This window comes from Phocoena sinus, chromosome 19 (assembly GCF_008692025.1).
Source record: "Phocoena sinus isolate mPhoSin1 chromosome 19, mPhoSin1.pri, whole genome shotgun sequence".
NCBI lineage: Eukaryota > Metazoa > Chordata > Mammalia > Artiodactyla > Phocoenidae > Phocoena > Phocoena sinus.
The window spans coordinates 45419179-45443616 of NC_045781.1; the positions used below are offsets into that span (position 1 = coordinate 45419179).

General features: G+C 39.8%; 1 protein-coding gene across 1 annotated transcript in view; it reads left to right on the forward strand.

Moving 5' to 3' along the window:
• Positions 1 to 24438, forward strand: part of HYDIN (HYDIN axonemal central pair apparatus protein) — a 433731-nt gene that overhangs the window by 192464 nt on the left and 216829 nt on the right. Inside the window, exons 13-17 of the mRNA XM_032613277.1 lie at positions 5262 to 5485; positions 10192 to 10259; positions 17481 to 17716; positions 20215 to 20315; positions 22690 to 22825. Coding sequence (XP_032469168.1) covers positions 5262 to 5485; positions 10192 to 10259; positions 17481 to 17716; positions 20215 to 20315; positions 22690 to 22825 — 765 coding nt within the window. The remainder of the gene's footprint in view (positions 1 to 5261; positions 5486 to 10191; positions 10260 to 17480; positions 17717 to 20214; positions 20316 to 22689; positions 22826 to 24438) is intronic.

Below are 24438 nucleotides of genomic sequence, written 5' to 3' on the forward strand. Positions count from 1 at the left end.
AGGTAAGTTCCCTCTATGCCTACTTTGTGGAGGGTTTTTATCATAAATCGGTGTTGAATTTTGTCAAAACCTTTCTCGGCATCTATTAAGATGATCGATCATACGGTTTTTATCCTTCAGTTTGTTAATATGGTGTATCACATTGATTGATTTGCGTATATTGAAGAATCCTTGCATTCCTGGGATAAACCCCAGTTGATCATGGTGTATGATCCTTTTAATATGCTGCTTGATTCCGTTTGCTAGTATTTTGTTGAGGATTCTTGCATCTGTGTTCATCAGTGATATGGGCCTGTAGTTTTCTTTCTTTGTGACATCTTTATCTGGTTTTGTTATCAGGGTGATGGTGGCCTCGTAGAATGAGTTTGGGGTGTTCTTCCCCCTGCTGTATTTTGGAAGAAGTTGAGATGGATAGGTGTTAACTGTTCTATAAATGTTTGCTAGAATTCTCCTGTGAAGCCATCTGGTCCTGGGCTTTTGTTTGTTGGAAGGTTTTTAATCACAGTCTCAATTTCAGTGCTTGTGTTTGGTCTGTTCATATTTTCTATATCTTCCTGGTTCCGTGTCGGAAGTTTGTGCTTATCTAAGAATTTGTCCATTTCTTCCAGGTGGTCCATTTTATTGGCATATAGTTGCTTGTAGTAGTCTCTCATGATCCTTTGTATTTATGCAGTGTCAGTTGTTGCTTCTCCTTTTTCATTTCTAATTCTGATGATTTGAGTCTTCTCCCTTTTTTTCTTGATGAGTCTGGCTAATGGCTTATCAATTTTGTTTATCTTCTCAAAGATCCAGCTTTTTGTTTTATTGATTTTAGCTATTGTTTCCTTCATTTCTTTTTCATTTATTTCTGATCTGATCTTTATGATTTCTTTCCTTCTGCTAACTTTGGAGTTTTTTGTTCTTCTTTCTCTAATTGCTTTAGGTGTAAGGTTAGGTTGTTTATTTGAGATGTTGCTTGTTTTTTGAGGTAGGATTGTAATGCTATAAACTTTCCTCTTAGAACTCCTTTTGCTGCATCCCATAGGTCTTGGGTCGTCGTGTTTTCATGGTCATTTCTTCCTAGGTATTTTTTGATTTCCTCTTTGATTTCTTCAGTGATCTCTTGGTTATTTAGTAGTGTATTTTTAAGCCTCCATGTGTTTGTATTTTTTTACAGACTTTTTTCTGTAATTGGTATCTAGTCTCATAGCATTGTGGTCAGAAATAATACTTGATATGATTTCAGTTTTCTTAGATTTACCAAGGCTTGATTTGTGACCCAAGATATGATCTATCCTGGAGAATGTTTCATGAGCACTTGAGAAGAAAGTGTATTCTGTTGTTTTGGGATGGAATGTCCTATAAATATCAATTAAGTCCGTCTTGTTTAATGTATCATTTAAAGCTTGTGTTTCCTTATTTATTTTCAATTTGGATGATCTGTCCATTGGTGAAAGTGGGGTGTTAAAGTCCCCTACTATGATTGTGTTACTGTTGATTTCCCGTTTTATGGTTGTTAGCATTTGCCTTATGTATTGAGGTGCTCCTATATTGGGTGCATAAATATTTACAATTGTTATATCTTCTTGGATTGATCCCTTGAACATTCTGTAGTGTCCTTCTTTGTCTCTTGTAATAGCCTTTATTTTAAAGTCTATTTTGTCTGATATGAGAATTGCTACTCCAGCTTTCTTTTGATTTCCATTTGCATGGAATATCTTTTTCCATCCCCTCACTTTCAGTCCGTATGTGTTCCTAGATCTGAAGTGGGTCTCTTGTAGACAGCATATATACGGGTCTTTTTTTTGTATCCATTCAGCCAGTCTATGTCTTTTGGTTGGAGCATTTAATCCTTTTACATTTAAGGTAGTTATCAATATGTATGTTCCTAATACCATTTTCTTAATTGTTTTGGGTTTGTTATTGTAGGTGTTTTCCTTCTCTTGTGTTTCCTGCCTAGAGAAGGTCCTTTAGCATTTGTTGTAAACCTGGTTTGGTGGTGCTGAATTCTCTTAGCTTTTGCTTGTCTGTAAAGGTTTTAATTTCTCTGTCAAATCTGCATGAGATCCTTGCTGGGTAGAGTAATCTTGGTTGTAGGTTTTTCCCTTTCATCACTTTAAATATGTCCTGCCACTCCCTTCTGGCGCACAGAGTTTCTGCTGAAAGATCAGCCGTTAACCTTATGGGGATTCCCTTGTATGTTATTTGTTGCTTTTCCCTTGCTGCTTTTAATATTTTTTCTTTGTATTTAATTTTTGGTAGTTTGATTAGCATGTGTCTTGGTGTGTTCCTCCTTGGATTTATCCTGTATGGGACTCTCTGTGCTTCTTGGACTTGACTGACTAGTTCCTTTCCCATATTAGGGAAGTTTTCAACTCTAATCTCTTCAAGTATTTTCTCACTCCCTTTCTTTTTCTCTTCTTCTTCTGCGACCCCTATAATTCGAATGTTGGTGCATTTAATGTTGTCCCAGAGGTCTCTGAGACTGTCCTCCATTCTTTTCATTCTTTTTTCTTTTGTCTGATCTGTGGTAGTTATTTCCACTATTTTATCTTCCAGGTCGCTTATCTGTTCTTCTGCCTCAGTTATTCTGCTATTGATTCCTTCTAGAGAATTTTTAATTTCATTTATTGTGTAGTTCATCATTGTTTGTTTGCTCTTTAGTTCTTCTAGGTCCTTGTTAAACGTTTCTTGTATTTTCTCCATTCTATTTCCAAGATTTTGGATCATCTTTACTATCATTACTCTGAATTCTTTTTCAGGTAGACTGTCTATTTCCTCTTCATTTGTTTGGTCTGGTGGGTTTTTACCTTGCTCCTTCATCTGCAGTGTGTTTCTCTGTCTTCTCATTTTGCTTAACTTGCTGCGTTTGGGATGTCCTTTTTGAGGCTGCAGGTTTGTAGTTCCCGTTGTTTTTGGTGTCTGCGCCCAGTGGCTAAGGTTGGTTCAGTGGGTTGTGTAGGCTTCCTGGTGCAGGGGACTGGTGCCTGCATTCTGGTGGATGAGGCTGGATCTTGTCTTTCTGGTGGGCAGGACGGCATCTGGTGGTGTGTTTTGGGGTGTCTGTGCCCTTATTATGATTTTAGGCAGCCTCTCTGCTAATGGGTGGGGTTGTGTTCCTGCCTTGCTAGTTGTTTGACATAGGTTGTCCAGCACTGTAGCTTGCTGGTCATTGAGTGGAGCTGGGTCTTAGCATTGAGATGGAGATCTCTGTAAGAGCTTTTGCTGTTTGATATTATGTGGAGCCAGGAGGTCTCTGGTGGACCAGTGTCCTGAACTCGGCTCTCCCATCTTAGAGGCACAGGCCTGACACCCAGCCGGAGCACCAAGACCCTGTCAGCTACACAGCGAACAAGATGCACTGTGGTACTTGGTGCCAGGTGGCAACTACAGCTGCTGCCCAGGTTCCCTGGTTTCTCAGTAATACTTACATTTTACAGATGGGAAAATGGGCACAGAGAAGCCAAGCAGGTTCTGCAAGGTCACACAGCTAGTCAAGTCAGTGGAATAGCTGGGATTTGAACCCAGGCATTTGGCTTCTGAGACCCTGGTCATAATCACTTTTCTACGTGGTCTTTTTAAAAGGAATAAAGGATGAAGCATAACTCCTATGACCAGGGAACATAGGATGAGGGAGGTGGGAAATAAATGTAAAAAGATGAACAACGTATCAAGTAACACTTAGTTATGTACCTCTTTTGATACATCATCCATCTTCTCTTGGCAGGAGTAGTTGTCTTCCTTTGCAAGAGCCCCTGACTGTATCCTACTTATGCTCTTGATTCCTTCTTCTCTGCTCCTCAGGAGGCACCCTGATCTAGTGGACCCCCTACATCCACCCAGACCCTATTACCTGGGTTACCTAGTCCCCTTTTCTTATTACAAAAACAAACATCTAGGCTGGGCCTTAAGTGTGCATTATCTCATTTAATAGTATAAATAGACTAGGTCTCACCTACCATACCTTCCTGCAGCTTTGCCACCCTCATTTTCTCTTTTTTACCACTAATCTTCTCAAAACAGGAATCTAGAATAGTCAACCACTATTTCCTCTGCACCTACTCACTCCCTAAACATTTGTACTCCGGATTCTACAATCACACTCTATTGAAATTACTTTCTTCTTCAAGGGCAGGGATGGCCTCTAATTAAAAATTTTAAATCTATAGAATTTTCTCAAAGCTTATTCTCCTTAACCTCTATCCCCATTCAACCCCTTCTGAAAGTTCTTTCTTGGATTTCTCGGTTCCTGCCATGCCCCCCATACTTTTCTGAATCTTTCTTCATCATCTCCTCTTTTTTTCCTCCAGTGCCTTGATGTAGGTTGAAGGTACTTTCTAAGTAGACTGTTCACCCATTCAGGTATAAGCATTGGCAAGGAACAGAGATCGTATTTTAGAAGCCGAGGAATAGGACTGTGTGGCTATAGTACAAGTTCATGGATGGACTTGTGGAAAGTGACAGTGGGAGTGGTAGACAGAGCCAGCTGTGGAGGCCTCTGAATGCCAGGCATGAGCTTTGTACACACACCTCGTGTGCAGTCAAATATGGACAATGACTTGGTTCCAGAACATTAGTATATAGGAATAAAACTTTTCTGTATGGGACTTCCCTGGCAGTCCAGTGCTTAAGACTCCATGCTTCCACTGCTGGGGGGACACGGGTTCCATCCCTGGTCGGGGAATTAAGATGCCTCACACAGCACTGCACAGCCAAAAAATAAAAACAAAAAACCGAAACCAGACAAATGAACAAAAAACTTTTCTGTAGTAAATCAATGGCTTACATAAGCATCCCAAAACAGTTATCCATCCATTACAGTTTGAGATGAAAATATCACAATAGGATGAAATCTAATGGTACAACAAAGAGAATCCTTGCAATCTGGAATCCACAATAATAGCTTATTCTACATTCTTCAAGCTACGTTATAAACATAGGCTTAGATATTTCTTGATCCTCTATTGTAGCTTGCTTTTTATTTTTCAGCATGTCACTTAATCCCAGCCTTCTCATGTGTATAAGAGAAAGACCTACCTTCCCTTGGTTACTTCAGAGATAGTATTTTATTTTATTTATCTCTATTTTAAAGAGATAAAAACACAAAATTACTTTCTGGCTTGGGATTCCTGTCTTCAAACATTCAAGACAGAAGACTGCTTATTTTTCCCCTGGAGTTTTTCTGTGGTTCTACTTCCTGCAGCTGTTTCTGTGTTGGTGCTTATATGAGAATAAATCAGAGGCCCGTTGCCTACCTTTTCATTCTTGTCTTTTTGATATAGGCAGTACTATCCAACAAAGGCAGCATTGATGCCCTCTTCAACGTGATCCCTCCAACTTCGGCTGTGGGGACCTGCTTTGTTTTCAGTCCTAAGGAAGGCATCATCGAACCAAGTGGAGTCCAGGCTATCCAGATATCCTTCAGTTCTCCCATCCTGGGACACTTTGAAGAAGAGTTCCTGGTCAATGTCAATGGATCACCAGAGCCTGTGAAATTGACCATTATGTAAGTTACTTCTACAGGTAATGTGGAAACTGAAGTTTTTACCTAATGCTTTCTTAAACTTCAAAACTAGAGCACTTTACACATTAATGGAGAATTACTAGGTTGCCAAAATATTTATTTTTTTGTTAACAATATTGATACCTGCCTGAAAGTAGCAACAATTTGATTCCCTACTGTTTACTTTTTAAAATCCAGGCACAGAAGTAGAATGTAAAAATAAAATCTTTTCATAAACTTACTTTAAAAAAACAAAACTAGATCATGTCTTGAATGTCCATAACTGTCTTTGTTGACATGACCACATCAACATACTGGGGTGTTTTAAATTTCCACCAGTGTTTCTCTAGTGAACATGTTTAACTTATTACTGTAGTATGGATGCAGATGGTATTTTGGAATCTAGTTTTTCTGTAAGCTCTAACCTTATTAAATAAGAACTTAAACACTATATTAGTTTCTACTTACTCTCTGTTTTAGTATGTTTAGGGAAAGTAGGTTATTAACACGTGGATAAAATTGAAAAGTTTTTTCAACCGATGTTGCTGGAACAACTGGATATCCACACGCAAAAGGATAAAGTTGGACCCCCCCCAAACCTCAGACCATATACAAAATTAACATAATATGGGCCAAAGACCCAAATGTAACAACTAAAACTATACAACTGTTTAAATAAAGCGTAAGTGCAAATATGCATGACCTTGGATTAGGCAAAGGTTTCTTAAAGATGACACCTAAGTATAAGCAATCAAAGAAAAAATAAATAAATTAGACTTCATCATAATTTTAAAATTTTGTGCCTTAAGGAATACTAGTAAGAAAGTGAAAAAACAAACCACAATATGGGAGAAAGTATTTGTAAATCATATATCTGAAAAGGGACTTATATCTAAGATATATAGAGAACATTTACACTCAGTAATAAAAAGGCAGCCAGACAAAAATTGGACAAACCATCTGAGCAGACATTTCTCTAAAGAAGATATACAAATGATTAATAACATGAAAAGACTCTCAACATCATTAATCATCAGGGAGGTGCAAATCAAAACCATAATGACATACAACTTCACACCCACGTGGATGGCTGTAATTTAAAAAATGGAAAATAAGTGATGGAGAGAACGTAGAGAAATCAGAACCTTCATACACTGATGATGGGAATGTAAAATGTACAGCCACTTTGGAAAACAGTCTGACAGGTTTTCTCAAGTAAACGTTGAGTTACCATATGACCCGGCAATTCCATTCCTAGATACATACCCAAGAAAAATGAAGATATAAATCCACACAGAAACTTGTACACGAATGTTTATTACAGCATTATTCATAGTAGCCAAAAAATCCAAGTGTCTACCAACTGATGAATGGATAAACAAAATGTGGTCTACCCACACAATGGAATGTTATTAAGACCATCAAAAGTAATGAAAAAGGAAAGAAAGGATGTACATGCTACAGCATGGTACAATGAATGAACCTTGAAAATGCAATGACAAGTGAAAGAAGCCAGTCACAAAAGACCATATATTGTATGATTCCATTTATGTGAAATGTCCAGAGAGAGTAAATCTGTATATGGATAGGAAGTAGATTAGTGGTTGCTTAGGGGCAGGGGTGGAGGTGGGAGATAGAGAGTGATAGTTAAAGGGTATGGGGTTTCTTTTTGAGGTGATGGGAATGTTCTAAAGTTAACCCAGGTGGTGGTTGCACATATATGTGAATACTATACAAAAACCATTGACTTATACACTTTAAATGGGTGAATTGTATAGCATGTGAATTATATTTCAATGAGGCTGTTTTTTTTTTTAATTTCCAGGAGCCTATAATTCATTCATTTCATGGGTGAATTTTTTAAACCTCTGATCTCTTCTCCTGAAGATCCCAAACTAGTAACGCAAGTCACTAGCAATGTCTGAATAGGTTAGGGTCTACTTGGTTTTTCCACTGTGAATAATAGGGCTTAGGAATCTCCTAGGAACTTACAAGTAAACTTGGACTAGTTAATACTCCAGGTGCTCTGTGGAGGTTAAGTCTCTTGTTTTATCCTCTGCACCTTACCATTCACACCACTCCCATGCCACTTTCTTATTTTGGATGTTCATTCCTTGTTTCTTTCAAAGGAAAGGAAAGTCTGTGGAGAGAATGCTTATGTTCATCCTAAAACTGATCACAAATTGCTAAGAGAAATATTCTTGTCTAAATTGCATTTGTCCAAAGCGTTCTAGCGCTTCAAACCACAAACAGTAATTTCGAAAACTTGGCAAATATCTAGTGTCACAAATAAATGTCTAATGATAAAGGGTGAAATACATGTATAATTTATTATTTATTTCCAGCTCCACACAGGAATACTGATTTTACTTACGACCTTGCCAGGAACTCTTTCTTGAGCCTTATGGTCCAAGAAGTCTCTATGAAGTTAATATTGTGGATTCTGTAATTTTGTTTCTTATTCTTTTATTGTTGGGTAATCTTCTTTCCTTAGCACCACAGAATTTTGACTAGTATGCCTTGAAAGATCAGAACAGTTGCTGTTTCTGTTGATTTCTCCAGCTGCATGACACCGTATTTTAAGTGGTTGGACAAACAGCACTGTGAAGTTAATGCGATTTTTAAAATTACCCATGAACAGTTCTGTTCCCTCCTATTTTTACATATGTGACTTTATACAGTTTAACTCTAGTATATTTCGCATTCAACCCGTTTCACATAACATCATAATTCAATCACTCTCTTAGTCTTTAAAATTCTAATTTTAGCAGACCATTGCTTTGATGGAGGGCACCCACCGTCTTGGCAGAGACTATCTTAATGTTCAGGATCCCTGTTTGAATGAATGTGACAGTATCTAAGTCCAGTTGGTATTCAGCTGCAGTTCCCCTAGTTACATGTGCCTCTGAACAAATGTGATTTAACTCTGGTTTTTCTCTACTTCTACACTGATTAAATGACTGCTTTGTGCAGTTTTGTGATCTTTCTTATTTCTGTAGGCTTTTGTGCATTTCAGACACTTTTGATCTATTTGTTACTTTGGCCCGGCCAGAACTTCTTTTACAAGCCAAGTATCTAATCTGTAGGCTCCTTTGACTTATCTCAGCTGGATCCTAATTCCTTGCTAGGTACCAGCTGCTCCTTTTGAAACCACTTTGGATCATTAGCATGAAATAGAATAGATGGTCTGGGAAAGGCTTTTAGAATTGAAACTTGCTGCATTGATTCTTTGTTGTCATCTCTCCTCCCAGGCTTTCAACAGCCTCTCACCACATTATCATCCGATCTCTAGCAGCCGGAAGTATCACTAGGGCACCAAGTGTGTTCAGCATGGTGTGACACACCTACATCACCAACATCAGGGTCTGGGTGAATTAGGAGGCTCATGCTTAGTGAGGTTTCTGGTATTTGTGTGTCTATAACTTTTAAAAGCTTGGCACATAGATGGGGAATTATTTCAGTTCTTACCTTTGGTCTAGAGATTTTAGGGACATGGACCACGGAGAAAGACAAGAATAAACAAATATCTGATATATTGGTTTTCTATTGCTGCTTAATAAATTACCACAAACATAGTAGCTTAAAACAATACAGATTTATTATTTTACAATTCTATAGATCTAAAGTCCAACACAGGTCTTACTGCGCTAAAATCAAGGTGTTGGCCAGGGCTGTCTTTCTTTCTGGAAGCTCTAGGGGAGAATTCATCTCCTAACCTTGTTCAGCTTCTTGAAGCTGCCCACGGTCTTTGGCTCATGGTCTGCCTCCTCTGTGTTCAAAGCCAGCAAAGGCTGGTTGAGTCCTTCTCACATTGCCTCACTCCTGCCTCCTCTTCTGTCCCTGTGTTCTAATTTTAAAGACCTTTGTGATTACATTGAGCCCACCTGGATAATTCAGGCTAATCCCCTTATCTCAAGATCAGTTAATTAGCAAACTTAATTCCTTCTGCCACCTTAATTACCCTTTGCCATGTAACCTAATATATTCACAGATTGTGGGGATTAGCACATAGACATCTTTGGGGACCATTATGCTATCTACCACAACCGAAGTCAGTTAGAAGCTGTAGAATCTCCCTATTGTTTATTTTAAGCAAGAGTGTCACTCCAAGATCATGAGCCTTGTATGAGAGGGAAACAAAACAACAATAGTTAAAGAGTCTTTAAAGGCCACCTGTTCCAGTCTTCTCTTTTGTACGTTAGGAAAAGAAACTCAGGCCTACAGAGGTAAAGTGATTGGCCAGGATCACAGCTAGTTGGTGGTAGGAACTGGATTAAAACAGTTTTATAAAAGTGTGGGCCAAGGAATACCGGTATCATTGATAGTCTTTGATGTCTATTGTATGATTAGACCTATAATTTTTTCTTGCCTGAGTTAATAAATTTTCATGATATGTGTCTCATCCACATTAACATTTTGTGCCATTAGTTCAGTGATGTGTCTGCTCTGCCTCATCATTGATAGCAGTATGGTGGTAAGTTAACCATAGCATCGTTTGCTAAAACCCAAAGGTTTGAGAGTGGAAAAGGAATTTTCAGAACCATTGGGATAGACCACCATCTCACAGTTTCCTTAAGTCCTAGATGATGCTGTAATTGAGTTAACGCTAAATTATGGTTTTCAGTACTTACCTCTACCCACTTCTTGATTGTTACCTTGAATTCACTGGATTCTCTTTCCACTCCCTTACCTTGTATTCCTACTTTCAGAGGCTGTGTCATTGGACCTACCTTCCGTTTTAATGTTCCTGCTCTGCATTTTGGTGATGTTTCCTTTGGTGAGTACTTTACTTTTCCATTTTAAATTAGACATTGAGAAGAATTACTTTTCCCTCCACATGGAAGGAGGAAAGTTTACAAAGAACTTCTCTTACCATTTTGTGTGGGTAATAGCTAAGAGGGTCTAGAATTGTTCTTCCTCTGCAGAATTTTGGTGCTGTTTCCTAGTTTATAGGTGAATGTTATAGCCGTGTCTCCTGGATACTAGTAGTTGTCAGGCCATGGCTGTCCCCCCTCTTCCTGCAGTGGAACACAACAGAAAGCTTTATGCTTTATTCCACTGTCTTAACATTCTGAACATTCTATTTATATGCAGATTCTGATTTGCCACTTTGGCTACACAGCAACCTTTCCACAGAGATGCTCTCAGTATACCTGTGAGCTCGGTGGTGGTTTAATTCAGGTGTTTTATCACTGCAAAATGATGACTCTTCTATATGTTTGTATAGTCTTTTTACTCAATTGCTTCCCTGAGTCATTTTCTCCCATCTAAACTTCCCCAATAATAAAAATGATAATAACAACAGTGGCAGCAAAATTACCCATTAATTGGTTCTTTCTTGTAGTCCAGTTACTGCTAAGTAATTACATACGGTACTACATTTAAACGTTTTAGCAATCCTAGGAGAAGGCACTCTTTAAGGTCCCCATTTTAGAGCTGGACGAACTGAGCATTGGAACAGTTAAATCACTCCCAAAGGTCACACAGCAGTGGCAGAATTAGTATTTCAATTGAGATCTGTCTAAATCATATACTGTCAACTTGGGTGTTGAGAGTTGCCCCCAGAGAGGCAAAAATTGGCTCTTGGGTGTTGAAAAAACTTAGATATAACAATGGTTTGTGTTCCTTCAAAGTTCCACCCTGCCCAACAGAATCTTATTCCTTAGTATTTATTTTCTCTTGTTAGGTAGAAATTGTCTAATTTAAATCATATTTAATTAACTGATTTGACTTGATATAAAATTAATTTATCACAGCGGTTCTTTTTAGGAGGTGATGACTTTAAAAAATTGAGAAACCCTAGTCTAAATCTTTATTCCATAATTCTTTCCATTTTGCTCTATTGTCTCCCATTTTAACTTTCAGTTCTCTTGCTTCATTTCAAGTAGGCCTGTCTAACTTGGGGAAAAATAGTTCTTTAGAAAAAGCTGATTCATAATGCCTTTATCAGTTGCTTTAACATTTGGGTGTTATGAAAGTTTCTAAAACTCAGAATATATTTATTTATACAATGCTCCCACCCTGATCTACATTATATTGGGTAAGGCACATACCATAGGAAAATCTATATAAATGAAGTTGAATGTCTGTTCATGTAGAATGTGAAAATGGCTGGAGAGATGTTACAGATTTGTAGGGCATATTTGAATGATAGACTCTTTTGAAGGAAAATGAAAGTGGCCTACAACTTAAGGGTAACTGTAACTGATGCACAATAAGAGGGGAGTGTGTGTACCCAAAGACCTACGCAGTGTACTCCAAACACTTCAAACTGAGTCCATGGAGAGCTCTGAGCAGCTGGTGCCCACAGCAGCATATCCTTCCACAGGCATTTAAACACAGAGTCCAGTCCAAGTACATTTGGAAGATGTGCCCTATATTGTATGCCCTGGTGGGAAAAAACAAGTCAAAGTAAGCACCTCAAATCAGTTGCTCCAAGAAATCTCCACTGACTTATTGTCTAGAATGTGCCCTATTGCTCAGCTCTGACATGTTAATGTAAATACTTGTGCCAATGATAAGCCAATTATCGAACCCCATGAATATCTGAAATGCTTTTATCTAAAATCCAAACATTTTAAAACATCAAAGCCCCTAATAGTACATTTCCATGGAATATGGCAAATGTGTATCCCCAAGATGCCACTGATTTACTCAAAATGCTGTATTTGATATTGGCAAGCTCTTGGTCACACAATGGGTAAAACCATGTATGCATGCTCCAAGGCTAGTTAGGTTTTTCCAGTAACAGTCTTCCATTTGGTCCTCTCTTATCCCTAAGGATACAGGAAGGGCCATCACTGGGTAATTTATTCATAGTTTTCTTTCGCTATAGAGATAATAATCAACAGCTGTTCCTCATAGTTGGTCCAGCTAGAAGTTTTGGTAACTAGCTTAGGTGAAAATTAGAAATAGTTTATTTTCCTTTTGTATAATATCTTACTGAACTCTATGATGATACAGCAGCTAGACTCTTATGACATAAGAGGCTAGAAGACACTACAGAGCCATGACCCAAGATTTCCCAAGTCTGAGATACGAGAACTTACCCTCCTGAGTCCACCTTCAAAACCCAAGTTGCCTTTTCTTTTAGTTTGGATGTGCATTCCTTAATCTTCTCTGCATTATGACAGGAAATGTTAATAAAAACATACCCTTTTTCTTGCCAATAGGAAATCTAAGGTTTTCAAAACACCCGGTTCAGTAAATTCAAGCTACTTTGCAGCGCGTCTGGATTCTTCACTGTAATGGCCAAAGTTAGGGGCAGTTTTGCAATAATCTTTCAAAATTGTCTTATGGTATATTTTCAAATTCCAGAGTTGGAACTAAAGTCCTCATGACTCCAACACAAAGTATTACTTATTTCTCCAGGTAGATTGGCCTCCTATCACAAAGAAACATGGTTCTTAGGAGAGTTATTTATTTGAAACTATACTCTAAGAAGTGTATATAGTTAGTTCCAGATTCAAAAGAGAAATCAACTGTTACAGGAGTCAGCCAGAAACTGGAGGACTTTTTTAGTTATTTCAGGATGACAGATATATTGTGTGGAGTTAAACGAGGTCTTCAGAGACTGTTGTAGAGCTGGGGAGTACGTTAAGCTAACTAAAGTTGGTAGTATTGTCCCCATATTGGCAAGAAGGCCCATTCCTGAAGAGGCATCTGTTACAGGCTAGTGTTGGAGACATGGCATTTACTTGCTTAGAGATGAAGATCTAGATCTGGCATCAGGGTCTGTGGGGATCAATGATGTTAGGATATTATAAATACCATAAAGTAGGTGAAAGGTAATAGTACTGTTGGTTGGCATCTAAAATATTTAAAGTATGGCTGTGAATGCTGTTGGATGACCTGTCTAATAATTAATTAGTTTGACTGAAGCTACAGTATCATGAGAGAGTTAAATTACAGAATTTGGGTGGTGATTGTCCCTGAAGGAACACTGAGGCTTTGATCACTCCTCAGATTGGTCAAAGAATAAAACGGACCAAGTCATAACTGGTATTATGCCAGGTGATAGACCAAAATGGGCCGGATAAGTGTCTGCAAAGTCACTATTTTTCAGGAGGCACAAGAATTTGCTGAATGAGAATAAGGAATTTGGAAGGCTCCAGGCTTTCAGTGAACCTGACCATTGGATAATTGGACAGAGAAGTTAGGGTTTGAGGTTAGAGTTGTTGGGATAAATAAATATAAGCATCAAAAAATATACATGATAGTTGTCTCTTCCATGGCCAGGTATGAACTAGCAGTATTTTACTCAAGGGGAAGTATTTAAATTGACTTTAGGAGAGTGTAAAGTGGAGAGTCAGGGCCAAAGCTTAATTGTCATGATCATAGAAAGTTCATAGAAGGGTTGGCAGAAGATATTATAGTAGGCATGGGCAAAGCCTAGACCCAAATAAGTTATCATTAACAGTAAGGGAGACACAATAGGGGATATCAGAGTTGTTATGACTTTATGAAAGTAAATAGAGAATAATATGGCAGAATGATAAAGAAGGAAAGTATACAAGGAAAAGTATGAGAATCAGTAATGCCCGGTATGTAGCAAAATCTTGTTCCATCACTCTTGAGCAGAGTCTTTCTATTTCATGTAGAGTCTGCTTGTTCTGAGGAGCTTGGAATAGCAATCTGTTGCTGATGGTCATCAATTTCTGGCAGTTTTTTTTTTTTTTAGCAAACTTCCATTTAAGATCTCCAGTAAGAGTCATTTTCTACGTCTTCAGCAAGTAATTCAGTTTCTTTGGGTGTCTTTTTATCCAAAGGCTCACCTCTTTTTTTTTTTCTTTGCGGAGCACAGGCTCCGGACATGCAGGCTCAGCGGCCATAGCTCACGGGCCCAGCCGCTCCGCGGCATGTGGGATCCTCCCAGACCGGGGCACGAACCCGTGTCCCCTGCATCAGCAGGCGGACTCTCAACCACTGTGCCACCAGGGAAGCCCAGGCTCACCTCTTAATTAACTGCAGGGTCAGTTGTTAGAAGGCTCTAAAGAAGACTATTGATATATATTTTTTTTATTTTTGAGGTTGAAAGAGGGAGAGTTTCTGAGGGTGAGTTTTTTGGGAAGATTTCTTGAACTTATAGATGAACTGTTCTTGACAATGTTTAGTTATGTCTGTATTAAGCAAGCTTGATTCAGATTGATAAAAGACTTGTAATCCCTAATTATTATTTCCTAGGGTGAATAGTCTGAGTTGTAGAGGGAGCTAACCTGGGCTGATAGACATTAGAACCAAAGGTAAAACTCTTCACCAAAGAACTCCAAGAGCCTCAGAGAACTTGGCCAGTTTAAGACCAAAAATACTATTTTTGTGTTCTACATTTCCCAAGGATTGTAATTGTGAATTTTTTTATCACATGGTTAACACACTCTAAGATTCTTTATAAGTCTTCTATGTAAGGCTGGTATTCCCTAGGTGGGAAAGTTATAGAGTACAATGTCTTAGTCACATTTATGGCAGCGGCCTTTCTGTACAGGAAGGCTCAAATCCATATCAAGAATTTACAGACAATTACAACAACATATTTTAACTGTATAATTTCGGCACAGCCCATCTGTATTTGAAAGGTTCTTTGGAGTATGATGTAGACCCACAACTCACTGCACAGTTTTCCTGGAATATGATAGCAGAATGTAAGGCAGAAGCCAGCCACATCCCCAGTTACAGAAGAGAAATTTTGCTATCAACGCTTATTCAGAAATTATCTCATCTCTTTTATGATGGGACCTGTGGTATAAGATTTTTGTCAAAGACCAGCTCATACTTTGGGGCACGTCGTAGTTGGTGTGCCAGAGACCATTGACAGGAACAGAGGATCCCAATTTTAGGTAATGTTTGTTTTCTAAGTCTGAATTTTTTATGTTCAGAATGGATTGTGAAAATTGTGCTTATTGATCTCCCATATTGTGAATTATTTCTGTAGACAGCTACAAAAGTACCATCTGTTTTGCACAATGCTCTGCTAACACATTTCCCTTTGCTTTGTGGAGATTTTTATTTTACTAGAAAAATTAGGAATCCATTGTCTAAAATAGCCCGTGAATCCCCAAAAGTCTTATTAATTGTAATTTAATTTTTGGTCTTGAGTGTTGCTGAATCAGTTTAACACACATCTTAGCTAGGGTCCATTCTTAGTAGAGAGATAATGTTCCAAATAATGTACCACCTTTTGTCAGAAATGGAATTTTTCCTTTGCAGCCTTGTGATCTTTTGTCCCTAGTTTCCTTAAGTTTACTTTCTTTTTAGGGGCTTTCCAGGTCAGGTGACAATACACATATTGAATGAGAATCAATGAGACTATCATCTTTTAAATCATTATTTAAGTACTAGGAGAGGTATGAAGGCGTCTCTTTGTATCTTTGAGGCATTCTGGCCAAGCATGTTGTTAATTATTCCAAGAAAAGGCACATACGTGGTGTTGTTGTTGTTGTTGTTTTATGTACTAGGTGCTAAAGAAGGGAGTATAGAGGTCTACACTGTAAATTACTTGCATTCAGTTGGACTACAGATAGGGTAGTAATTCAGATTTGGTGCAACCAGAAACCTAGGAATAACATTTGTGTTAATGAGCCTTCAGGCTTTAATAAAATAATATCCCTTTTCTTCAGGCTCCTGGATAATCAATATGGGATATTACAAGTAGTTGTACAAGGAACTGTTCTAGTTAGGAGGTTGTAGTTGGCTTTATTCTCAGAAAAACTTCTAGCTTCAGGGAAGTAGTCTGGGCAATGGTTTGGAAAGACCTGTCTGAATCTTTATAGGATCCACTTCCATAATACACCCTATGTTTGAACAATATTTATCCCATAAATGGTCAGGTAAAACAAGAGTCATTGTTGGGAAAGTTCAGAAAAGTCAAATGTAGCGATCACATGATTGTGAAACTGACTTTCTAGAAATACCTCTGGAATTTCCAAGAATAATCTTTCAAGTGCCCTTAATCAGACAGTTCTTTTTCCATAAAAGATCTCTTCCAAGTAGATTGGCAGGTGCAGAATCACAGAGGAGACATGAATGTGTTTCTTCCAACAGTCCTAATGTATAGACAAAAGCTCAGACATGGGGTGAAGTAGATCGGTTCAAAATATCCCCAGCAGTACTGCAGTAATTACTCCAGGAGACCAATTGTATTTTATCACAGTAGTGTTCAACATAGAAAGAGAAGTGTTTACATCCAGTAGGAATATGCATATTTATTCTCTTATGGGTGTAGATCATTCTTGTTCTGAAAATGGTAGCAGATACATTGGCCACCTAGGGAATCCAAAATCAGAGTTCAGTTTATTGTTTACCAGGCAAGTAGGATCCACATCTCTAGGAAAGGAACATGAGTCTCCCTGAACTGAATGTAGGAGGGCTAGAAATAACATTAAAAAGCAGCTTTGTCTAAGGGAGGCGAAAGCCGATGTATTAGTCTCTGGCTGGCTCAAAAGTAGATCGTAAAGTCTCTCTCAGGAGAGGCTATTATTCTATTTTGTGTCATCGACTCTGAGAATATGAGCCTCAGACAAGTCTAGGATGAATTATATAATGTCTTGGCACGCTCTGGGTCACACAGCGGGCAAAACTACAGAGGCTTCTCCTTTCACACACTGGCAAATAAAAAGAGCAAATATAACTCTGTTCTTTGGGGAAAAAATCTGTATTTCTATATGAAAATTAGTTGTACAATGTGCTTCTAGAATATTACTCAGCCAACTGATTATAGAGACTGCCTCTAGAGAGGGGTCTGGATGTTGATGGAGGCGTTTGTTTCATGTCTATTGTTGTTACATAGTAAATGCATAGTAAGTATTCACTGAATGAATGAATGAGTGAAATACATTTATTGATTGTGCAACTGAAAACAATACTGGGGAGAGTTGGAATTAAGCAAGTAGTGTTGAAGTGCATAGGCAATTCATTTAAGAGGTTTGGCAGTGCAAGGGGAGGTTGAAGTTAAAGGGAAGGTCTTGTGGGGCTTTTATTTCTCACCTTACATTTTGTTTTCCAGGGTTTCCTCATACCTTGATATGTTCCCTCAATAATACCTCCTTGGTCCCCATGACCTTCAAACTGCGTGTGCCTGGGGATGGTGTTGGCCATAAAAGCATTTCAAGTTGGGAGCAGTATTCAGACAACAAAAAATCGTATTGGAACAAGGATGAAATACCTGTAATGAGACCAAAGGAATTCACTGTCACCCCCAACTGTGGCACCATTCGCTCCCAAGGATTTGCTGCTATCAGGGTAAAGTGCACAGCCTTCTAGCACATGTGGCCAAGCAGCTGAACTGTCAAATAGTTATTGGGACCACATCTAGAGTTTGCTTTATATGCCCAGTGTCAATGGGAGGGAGTGCCTCTAATTCACGTAGAAAAGTGAGTCTATTTCTATAAGGAAATAAACTACTGTAGCAAAAGAAACCAGACCAAATATATTGGGCAAAAGCGCTGACACTGCTCCAGTGGGTTTCCATCAATCTAAATGCATTGCCTTTACCATAACAGTGGATTCTAGCAATTTCTGCTGAAACCACTGCTCTAAACAGATAGTACGCCTATCAGTACTAACATAAAAATATTTAATAACTCGTTGATAATTAGGTCCTGCGTTAGACTCACATCATTTATACCACTAAGTATCCAGATTTATGCCACAGATGATATCCAGTTTATTCATATTTTTAATCTGAATCTGAGCTTCATGGTGAATGTGGGTGTGATATTCCTAACCGTGCTTTATATTAAGGTCCACAGTGTGATGCTTTGCTTATGGCCTCACAGTGCCACCAGCAGAATTATTTCACAGCTAACTGAGAAAGATTTTAGCTGTCTTCCCTCACTTACTTTTGCTTCTCCAAACAGTTAGGTCTAGCAATACTGAAGGCTGCTAAATTTAAATGATTTGATCTTTTCTGGAAAAGGAAAAAAATAAGACTTCATAGCTAAGGTTATAGTTTTCTCTTTAGTCATTACCTTTGAATATTTAATTCAGCTATGGTTTTATCCCCCAGATTTGCTTTTAATGCTTCATAATATCTCACCATGAATCTACTCATCCTAAATCTATTCTGGGAGTTTTCAGCTCTTCTAAGGGCTTCTCCACGGATCCAGTGAGGTTTGATCTCACACATCGTTGTAATTTCCCAGTGTTGCTCTCTCAGTCTGTTTGGGCTGCTACTGCAAAATACCAGAGACTGGATAGCTTGTAAACATCAGAAATTTATTCTTTACAATCTGGAAGCTGGAAGTGCGAGGTCAGGGTGCCAGCGTGGTAGGGTTTTGGTGAAGGCCGTTTTTCAGGTGGCAGACTGCCGACATCTCCTTGTATCCTCACATGATGAAGGGACAAGGGAGCTCTCCGGGGCCTATTTTATAAAGGCGCTCATCCTGCTCACGAGGGCCCCACCCTCATGACCTCATCACCTCCCAAGGGCCTCGCCTCCTAATACTATCACATTGTGAGTTAAGATTTCAGCATGTGAATTTGGGGCCAGAGGTGGGGACACAATCCTTCAGATCAGAGCAGTTGCTAACTGTGACTTGCCCAGGAAGAAGTGCAGCTGCAATGAGTTAATTTATTTTTTACTTAGTAATGCTTAGCTTACATATTACCTACCATTCCCCCCCTTTTGGGGGGCTTCTCCCAGATTAGTACAGGAAGATTTTAGAAGACAGAGCATCTATCTAGGAGCCTTCTGCCAGAACCACTTGTTCTAACCATAGCTCAGAGACATAAATAAGGGTTAGAGTCACTCCAGGAATCTGTGTACTGGGGCAGCTGCTTGTCTCCAAATCTGACAAGTTTTCCTTCCAAATCAATGACCCCCCTCTTTGCTTTATTTTTCCTTTGTATTTTGAAAAGCTTTCTCCAAGCCTCAGTTTTCCCTCCTGATCTGCACTTTAACCACGTCTGTGTGGACTTAAAAATTTGCATCCAACAATTCCCTTTCCAACCAAAACAATTTTAATTAGTACCTGATGCATAATTTATAGATAGAAAAGCTGTAACCTACGCCAGAAGCTGTTTTCTACACTTACAAGTATCTCTTCCAGTACAAATCATTTTAAGACAATTAAAAATTGCAACAGTGCTTCAAAAGCCTAAATGTCAGGTTTCACAACAGTAAATAAAAACATAGGGTAAAATATACTGGCCAGATACTGTCCTTGGATTGACCTTTCTTTGGAGCTTCTTATTTTCTTCTCTAATAATGAATATGGGAGGTGGGGAGGAACAACAAGATTTTGGTTAAAAAAAAAAAAAAAAGGCTATCTAGTTGATTTCTTATGCCATTTCTATAACTGACATTTATTTTGCCATAAGAGAAATCTAGCTGTAGTGTTTTATTGGTGTATTGAATTTTCGTAATTTATATAGCCCAGAGTCGTAGAGATCAATTTAAATTGCAGTAATTAAAGTTTGTTTGATGTTGCATATCCTTCAGGGCCCTGTTTCCCCTCGTGCAGGTGTATGACTCCTTTGATACGACCCCCTTGGAAACCAGCAAACCTATTGTACCAAAAGCCATTTGGTGGTTTCTAACCTGGCCTTTGAAAAAAACTCAGCATGCAGTAACCCCAAAACATAGCTTGTTTAACTAAAAATGTAAAATGCCACACATCCCCTAATAAAGTAGTTAGAAACTGCATTCATTAATGTGGTCCTCCCTTGGCCCCTTTCTCCTCTGTGCGGAGGGAGAGCTGGCCTTTGAGAAGAGCAGTTTTTCACCTTGTTCTTTCCAGGTGACCTTATGCTCCAACACTGTGCAGAAATATGAGCTGGCCTTGGTGGTGGACGTGGAGGGCATCGGGGAAGAAGTGCTGGCGCTCTTAATTACAGCGAGGTATTGCACTCACCTGCTTTCTCTTCCCCAGTCTTCCCTGAGCCGCCAGTAATGGGCTCTTTCTCCAGAAGGCAGCACGCCTACAAGCAGTTCACACTGCGTTTGTTCTGCTTTCCTGGGAGAGGAAGCTAAATCTGATATTTGAGTGACAAAGCTTTAGAACAGCAAATGCACCTTTGGTGGAGATAAGAGGAGGGATGCGTGTGTTTTGCAGTGTTAAGAATAATAGTGCTCTTTAATGGGTCTGACTTGCTGTGTGTATAACTGACAAGGTTTTAGCAGGAAGAGGTGAACAGTTGCTGTTTCTTATTGTTATCTTTAAAGATAGTACCCCAGAGTTCTGCAGCTGAAAGGGTGAGGCTCGCAGCCCTGCAGTGGAAGATCCTGCTCCTGGACTCTGTCATTATGCCTTTAAGGGAGGCTGCAGGCGGCCCCCAAAATGAGGCCCCCGCTAACATCACAAACTCCTCAGAAACCGTCACCAACTTGTCTCTCCGTTTTAATAGAGGCAGCAGTGGGCTCTGGAGTCAGGTTAAGATCCTGGCTCTGCCATTTGTGGACTGGGTCTCCTCCACTAAGTTACAGTCTTTCCGAGGGTGGTATGTCACTTACTGATGATGACAGTGATCCTAAATAAAATCGTTGGCCACACTCTTGCCAAAGCAAACAAATGCCCAGATCTGGAACTTGAGAGTGTGTATGAAAATACCATCTGAAGGAAATAGAGAAAGGTACTTACTGAAACTCTGACAGTATTCCAATCCCTAGAATTTAGCACTTCCATGAATCTTAGGAAGATGCGCCTTAAAGAGTGTGCAGCCGAACTGGTTGGTGGGGCCATGATAACTGGCACCATTTCCTGTGTCTTGGGTTTGAGTGAAGTCACAGGGCAGCCCTAAAATAAGGTCAAATTCTGCTTAGTATTCCCTCCGGAGACCTAACTGTTTGTTTAAAAACAGTGAAAACTCTTCCATCTGGTCCTCTCTGTCCCGAAGTTTGACTTTTTGTCTAGTCTTGCGTGTATTTTCTATGTGGGTTTATTCTGATACTTTCCAGCCCCTCTTCCCTGCAGCTCTCAGTAGAAAATCCTGAATTTTTAAGAAAAAGGGGAGGGGTGGTTCTAGGAGGCTATGGGTTTCCTACCATGTATTCTCTGTGACCCAGTCAAATACTATCAGTCCTCTCAGCCACAGTGTTTCAAGTAGTAAGCTTTACCGAAATCATTGGGTCAGCTGACAACTTCCACTCTAGCTAAAAATGAACAGTCATCTTGTGCTAAACCCAAACTTTGAGGTCAACAAGACTCTTTCATGTCACTGCTTTTGGTGCAGTCTGTAAGAACTGCTCAGAGACTCTCAACAGAAGAGCTGCTTTTAGAACGTGCTCCCTAAAGTAATTCTCCCAGAGAGCCAGCAGTATGGCTGGCGACACCCACCACCACAGGCTCATCATCTCTTCCCGAGCCATCGTGCGGCTCCGTGCCATACCCTTCATTCACACCGTCTTCTGTGTTTCCCTAAGAAGAGTTAATGATGCTAACATCAATCTCTAAAATTACCTTCATTTTACCTATGAGCAGAACAGGACTCTGGGAGGGAGAGCAGCTTGCTCAAGGCTGTACTTGGTAAGGTCAGTACTTGAACCTGGCTCTGACGGATTCAAACGCTAGCACCCCTCAGCACTGCACTATATTGTCATAGTGCAGTAGGGCAGGGCAGACTTCAAGACTTAACAGACACAGAATAAAACCCAAGTCACCTAGTACTAGGCCAGCTGCACACACAGGCCTTCCACTCCTCCCTGCCTCTCCCCCATCACACCCCCTCTGCACTGAGCAGCACTGTCACAGTGCCAGTTTTGGATCGAGCAGCTGCCTGAGCCTACTGATCCAAGGTAGCTGTTCTGCATAGGAATTAGAATTATTACCATTAGTTAGGTGGTGTGAGCTGTTGCTAGTCTTCGGGGGACTCTGACTGGTCCAAAGTGTCACAGCTAGTCAGGACCTCATGCCGGTGGCATTGGCCCTGTTTGTCATGGAAACAGATCCACAACCCTAAGGAATTTGTGCTGTGGAGTCTCTTTGCCAAAGGAAGGCCAAATATGAAAAACAATGGAAACGTTAGTCATTACCCACAGAAGACAGTGTTTAAGGAGTCCTCCTTCTAGCCCTTTTTTGATTAAAAAGTGGTGATTGGGGGCTTAGGGAGAGGGATGACAGGAGAGAAGATTTGAAAATGATTAATGTAGTTATTAGAGGAAAACTACTGTGTGACAGTGACAAATGTGTTTAACTTGGGACTCTGTGTCCTCCATGTATAAACAAGCTCTCCCTCCATCCTTTTGAATTATTTAATGGACTCCTTCCTTCGAGCAGGTGTATTGTACCTACTCTCCACGTGGTTAATACAGAGGTGAACTTTGGGCGCTGCTTCCTGAAGTATCCATATGAGAAAACGATCCAGCTTGTCAATCATAACAACCTCCCAGGATGCTATCAGGTCCTGCCTCAGGTGAGTTACTCTATCTTTTTTTTTTTTTTTTTTTTTTTTTTTTTTGGGCCGTACGCGGGCCTCTCAGTGTTGGTGGCCTCTCCCGTTGCGGAGCCCAGGCTCCGGACGCGCAGGCTCAGTGGCCATGGCTCACGGGCCCAGCCGCTCACGCGGCATGTGGGATCTTCCCGGATCGGGGCACGAACCCATGTCCCCTGCATCGGCAGGCGGACTCTTAACCACTGCGCCACCAGGGAAGCCCCTCTATCCCTTTTCAGTGTTGATTTTTCTTCAGTTGGATTCCTTCAGTGAGAAAGAGAAGACCTTTGAAAGAGCCATATTCCTGAGCACATGACTGTGTGTAATTCTAATTTTTAACCGTGGGATAACCTGGAGATGGGGTTATAAAGCTATAGCTGGATTGCCACCTGTATGAGTGAGCAGCTGCAGGTGGAAACAGTTGTTAATTTCCCAGGGTAATTGCCTTCTATAAAGAGGAGAAAGGGTCAATTAGGGCAGCATGCAGAAGTTGCACCTGCAAATTACTGCCTGTGCACTAACCATGCATGGGAAATGAGGCAGAGCTAGAAGTTTTCATTTATGTCTATGGCTGTGACTTGAACAGAATCACTAAGATATGGTAATGCAATATTTATAAATGAACTTGTTTGACCGGAAGGCTAGAGATAATATAGGAAAGAGAAAGGAGGAACTGTTTCTTAATGCTTTATGAAATGGATCTGCCCACATGCCATTACACCTAGCTAGGTGGGAGACTAAGCCATTAAACATAGATGGAAAAAAGATTCAAAAAGATCTGTATAGACTAGAGTAATGAAAGGTGACTAATGAGGGGCACTTTACCAAGGATGAATTTGGGTTTAAAATTCATTTCTGTAAGTAGTACTCTAATAAAAATAAATGCAAAAAATCAAATGGGGGTTTCATTTGGCTGTAAGTTCAAAATAAGTTAAAAGACCAGTGAGGTGACTCCATGGAGCAATGGATAGTGCCATTGGCCTTCCAAAAGACTGGTGTTGAGGCCACAGAACCAAGGCAGGTTTGGGCTGCATCGGAGAAACACAGTGTTCCACAGCTAAAGGAAGGAGAGAGCCACACATCAAAGCGGTGCTGGAATGTTGTCTTCAGATCTTGACAGGGTATTTTTTTAATGGCAACTTAAAAAAAAAAAAGAAGAATTCTGTTTGGAGTAACGAGAATGTCAGTCTCTGTCATCTGGAAATCCAAGTCATATGAGGAACAAGCACAAAGTCTAAACTGGAACAGAGAATTAGCTGGGATGAAATAGTTCCCACTAGTCAAAGGTCTACTGTGTAAAAAAGGGAATTCGAGTCATTCTGTGGGTGTCTCTCAGACAAAACCAGAAGCCACGAATGGGGGTGACAGGAGACAACTTTTCTAACTTTCAAGTGTTCAACAGCCGAACAGGCTCGCCCTGCAGAATGCACGGTCACCTCAAGAACTCAGAGCAGAGCCTGAGTCACCCAGGGTGATAGGGAAGCTGTTTGTACACAACTGGGCTGGGAAAAGGGTGAGGCACTTGCTTCAAGCACAAAATTTAGGGGAGAGCCAAAACACTCAGTAATCAAGATAGTCTATGATAATGTTTTCAT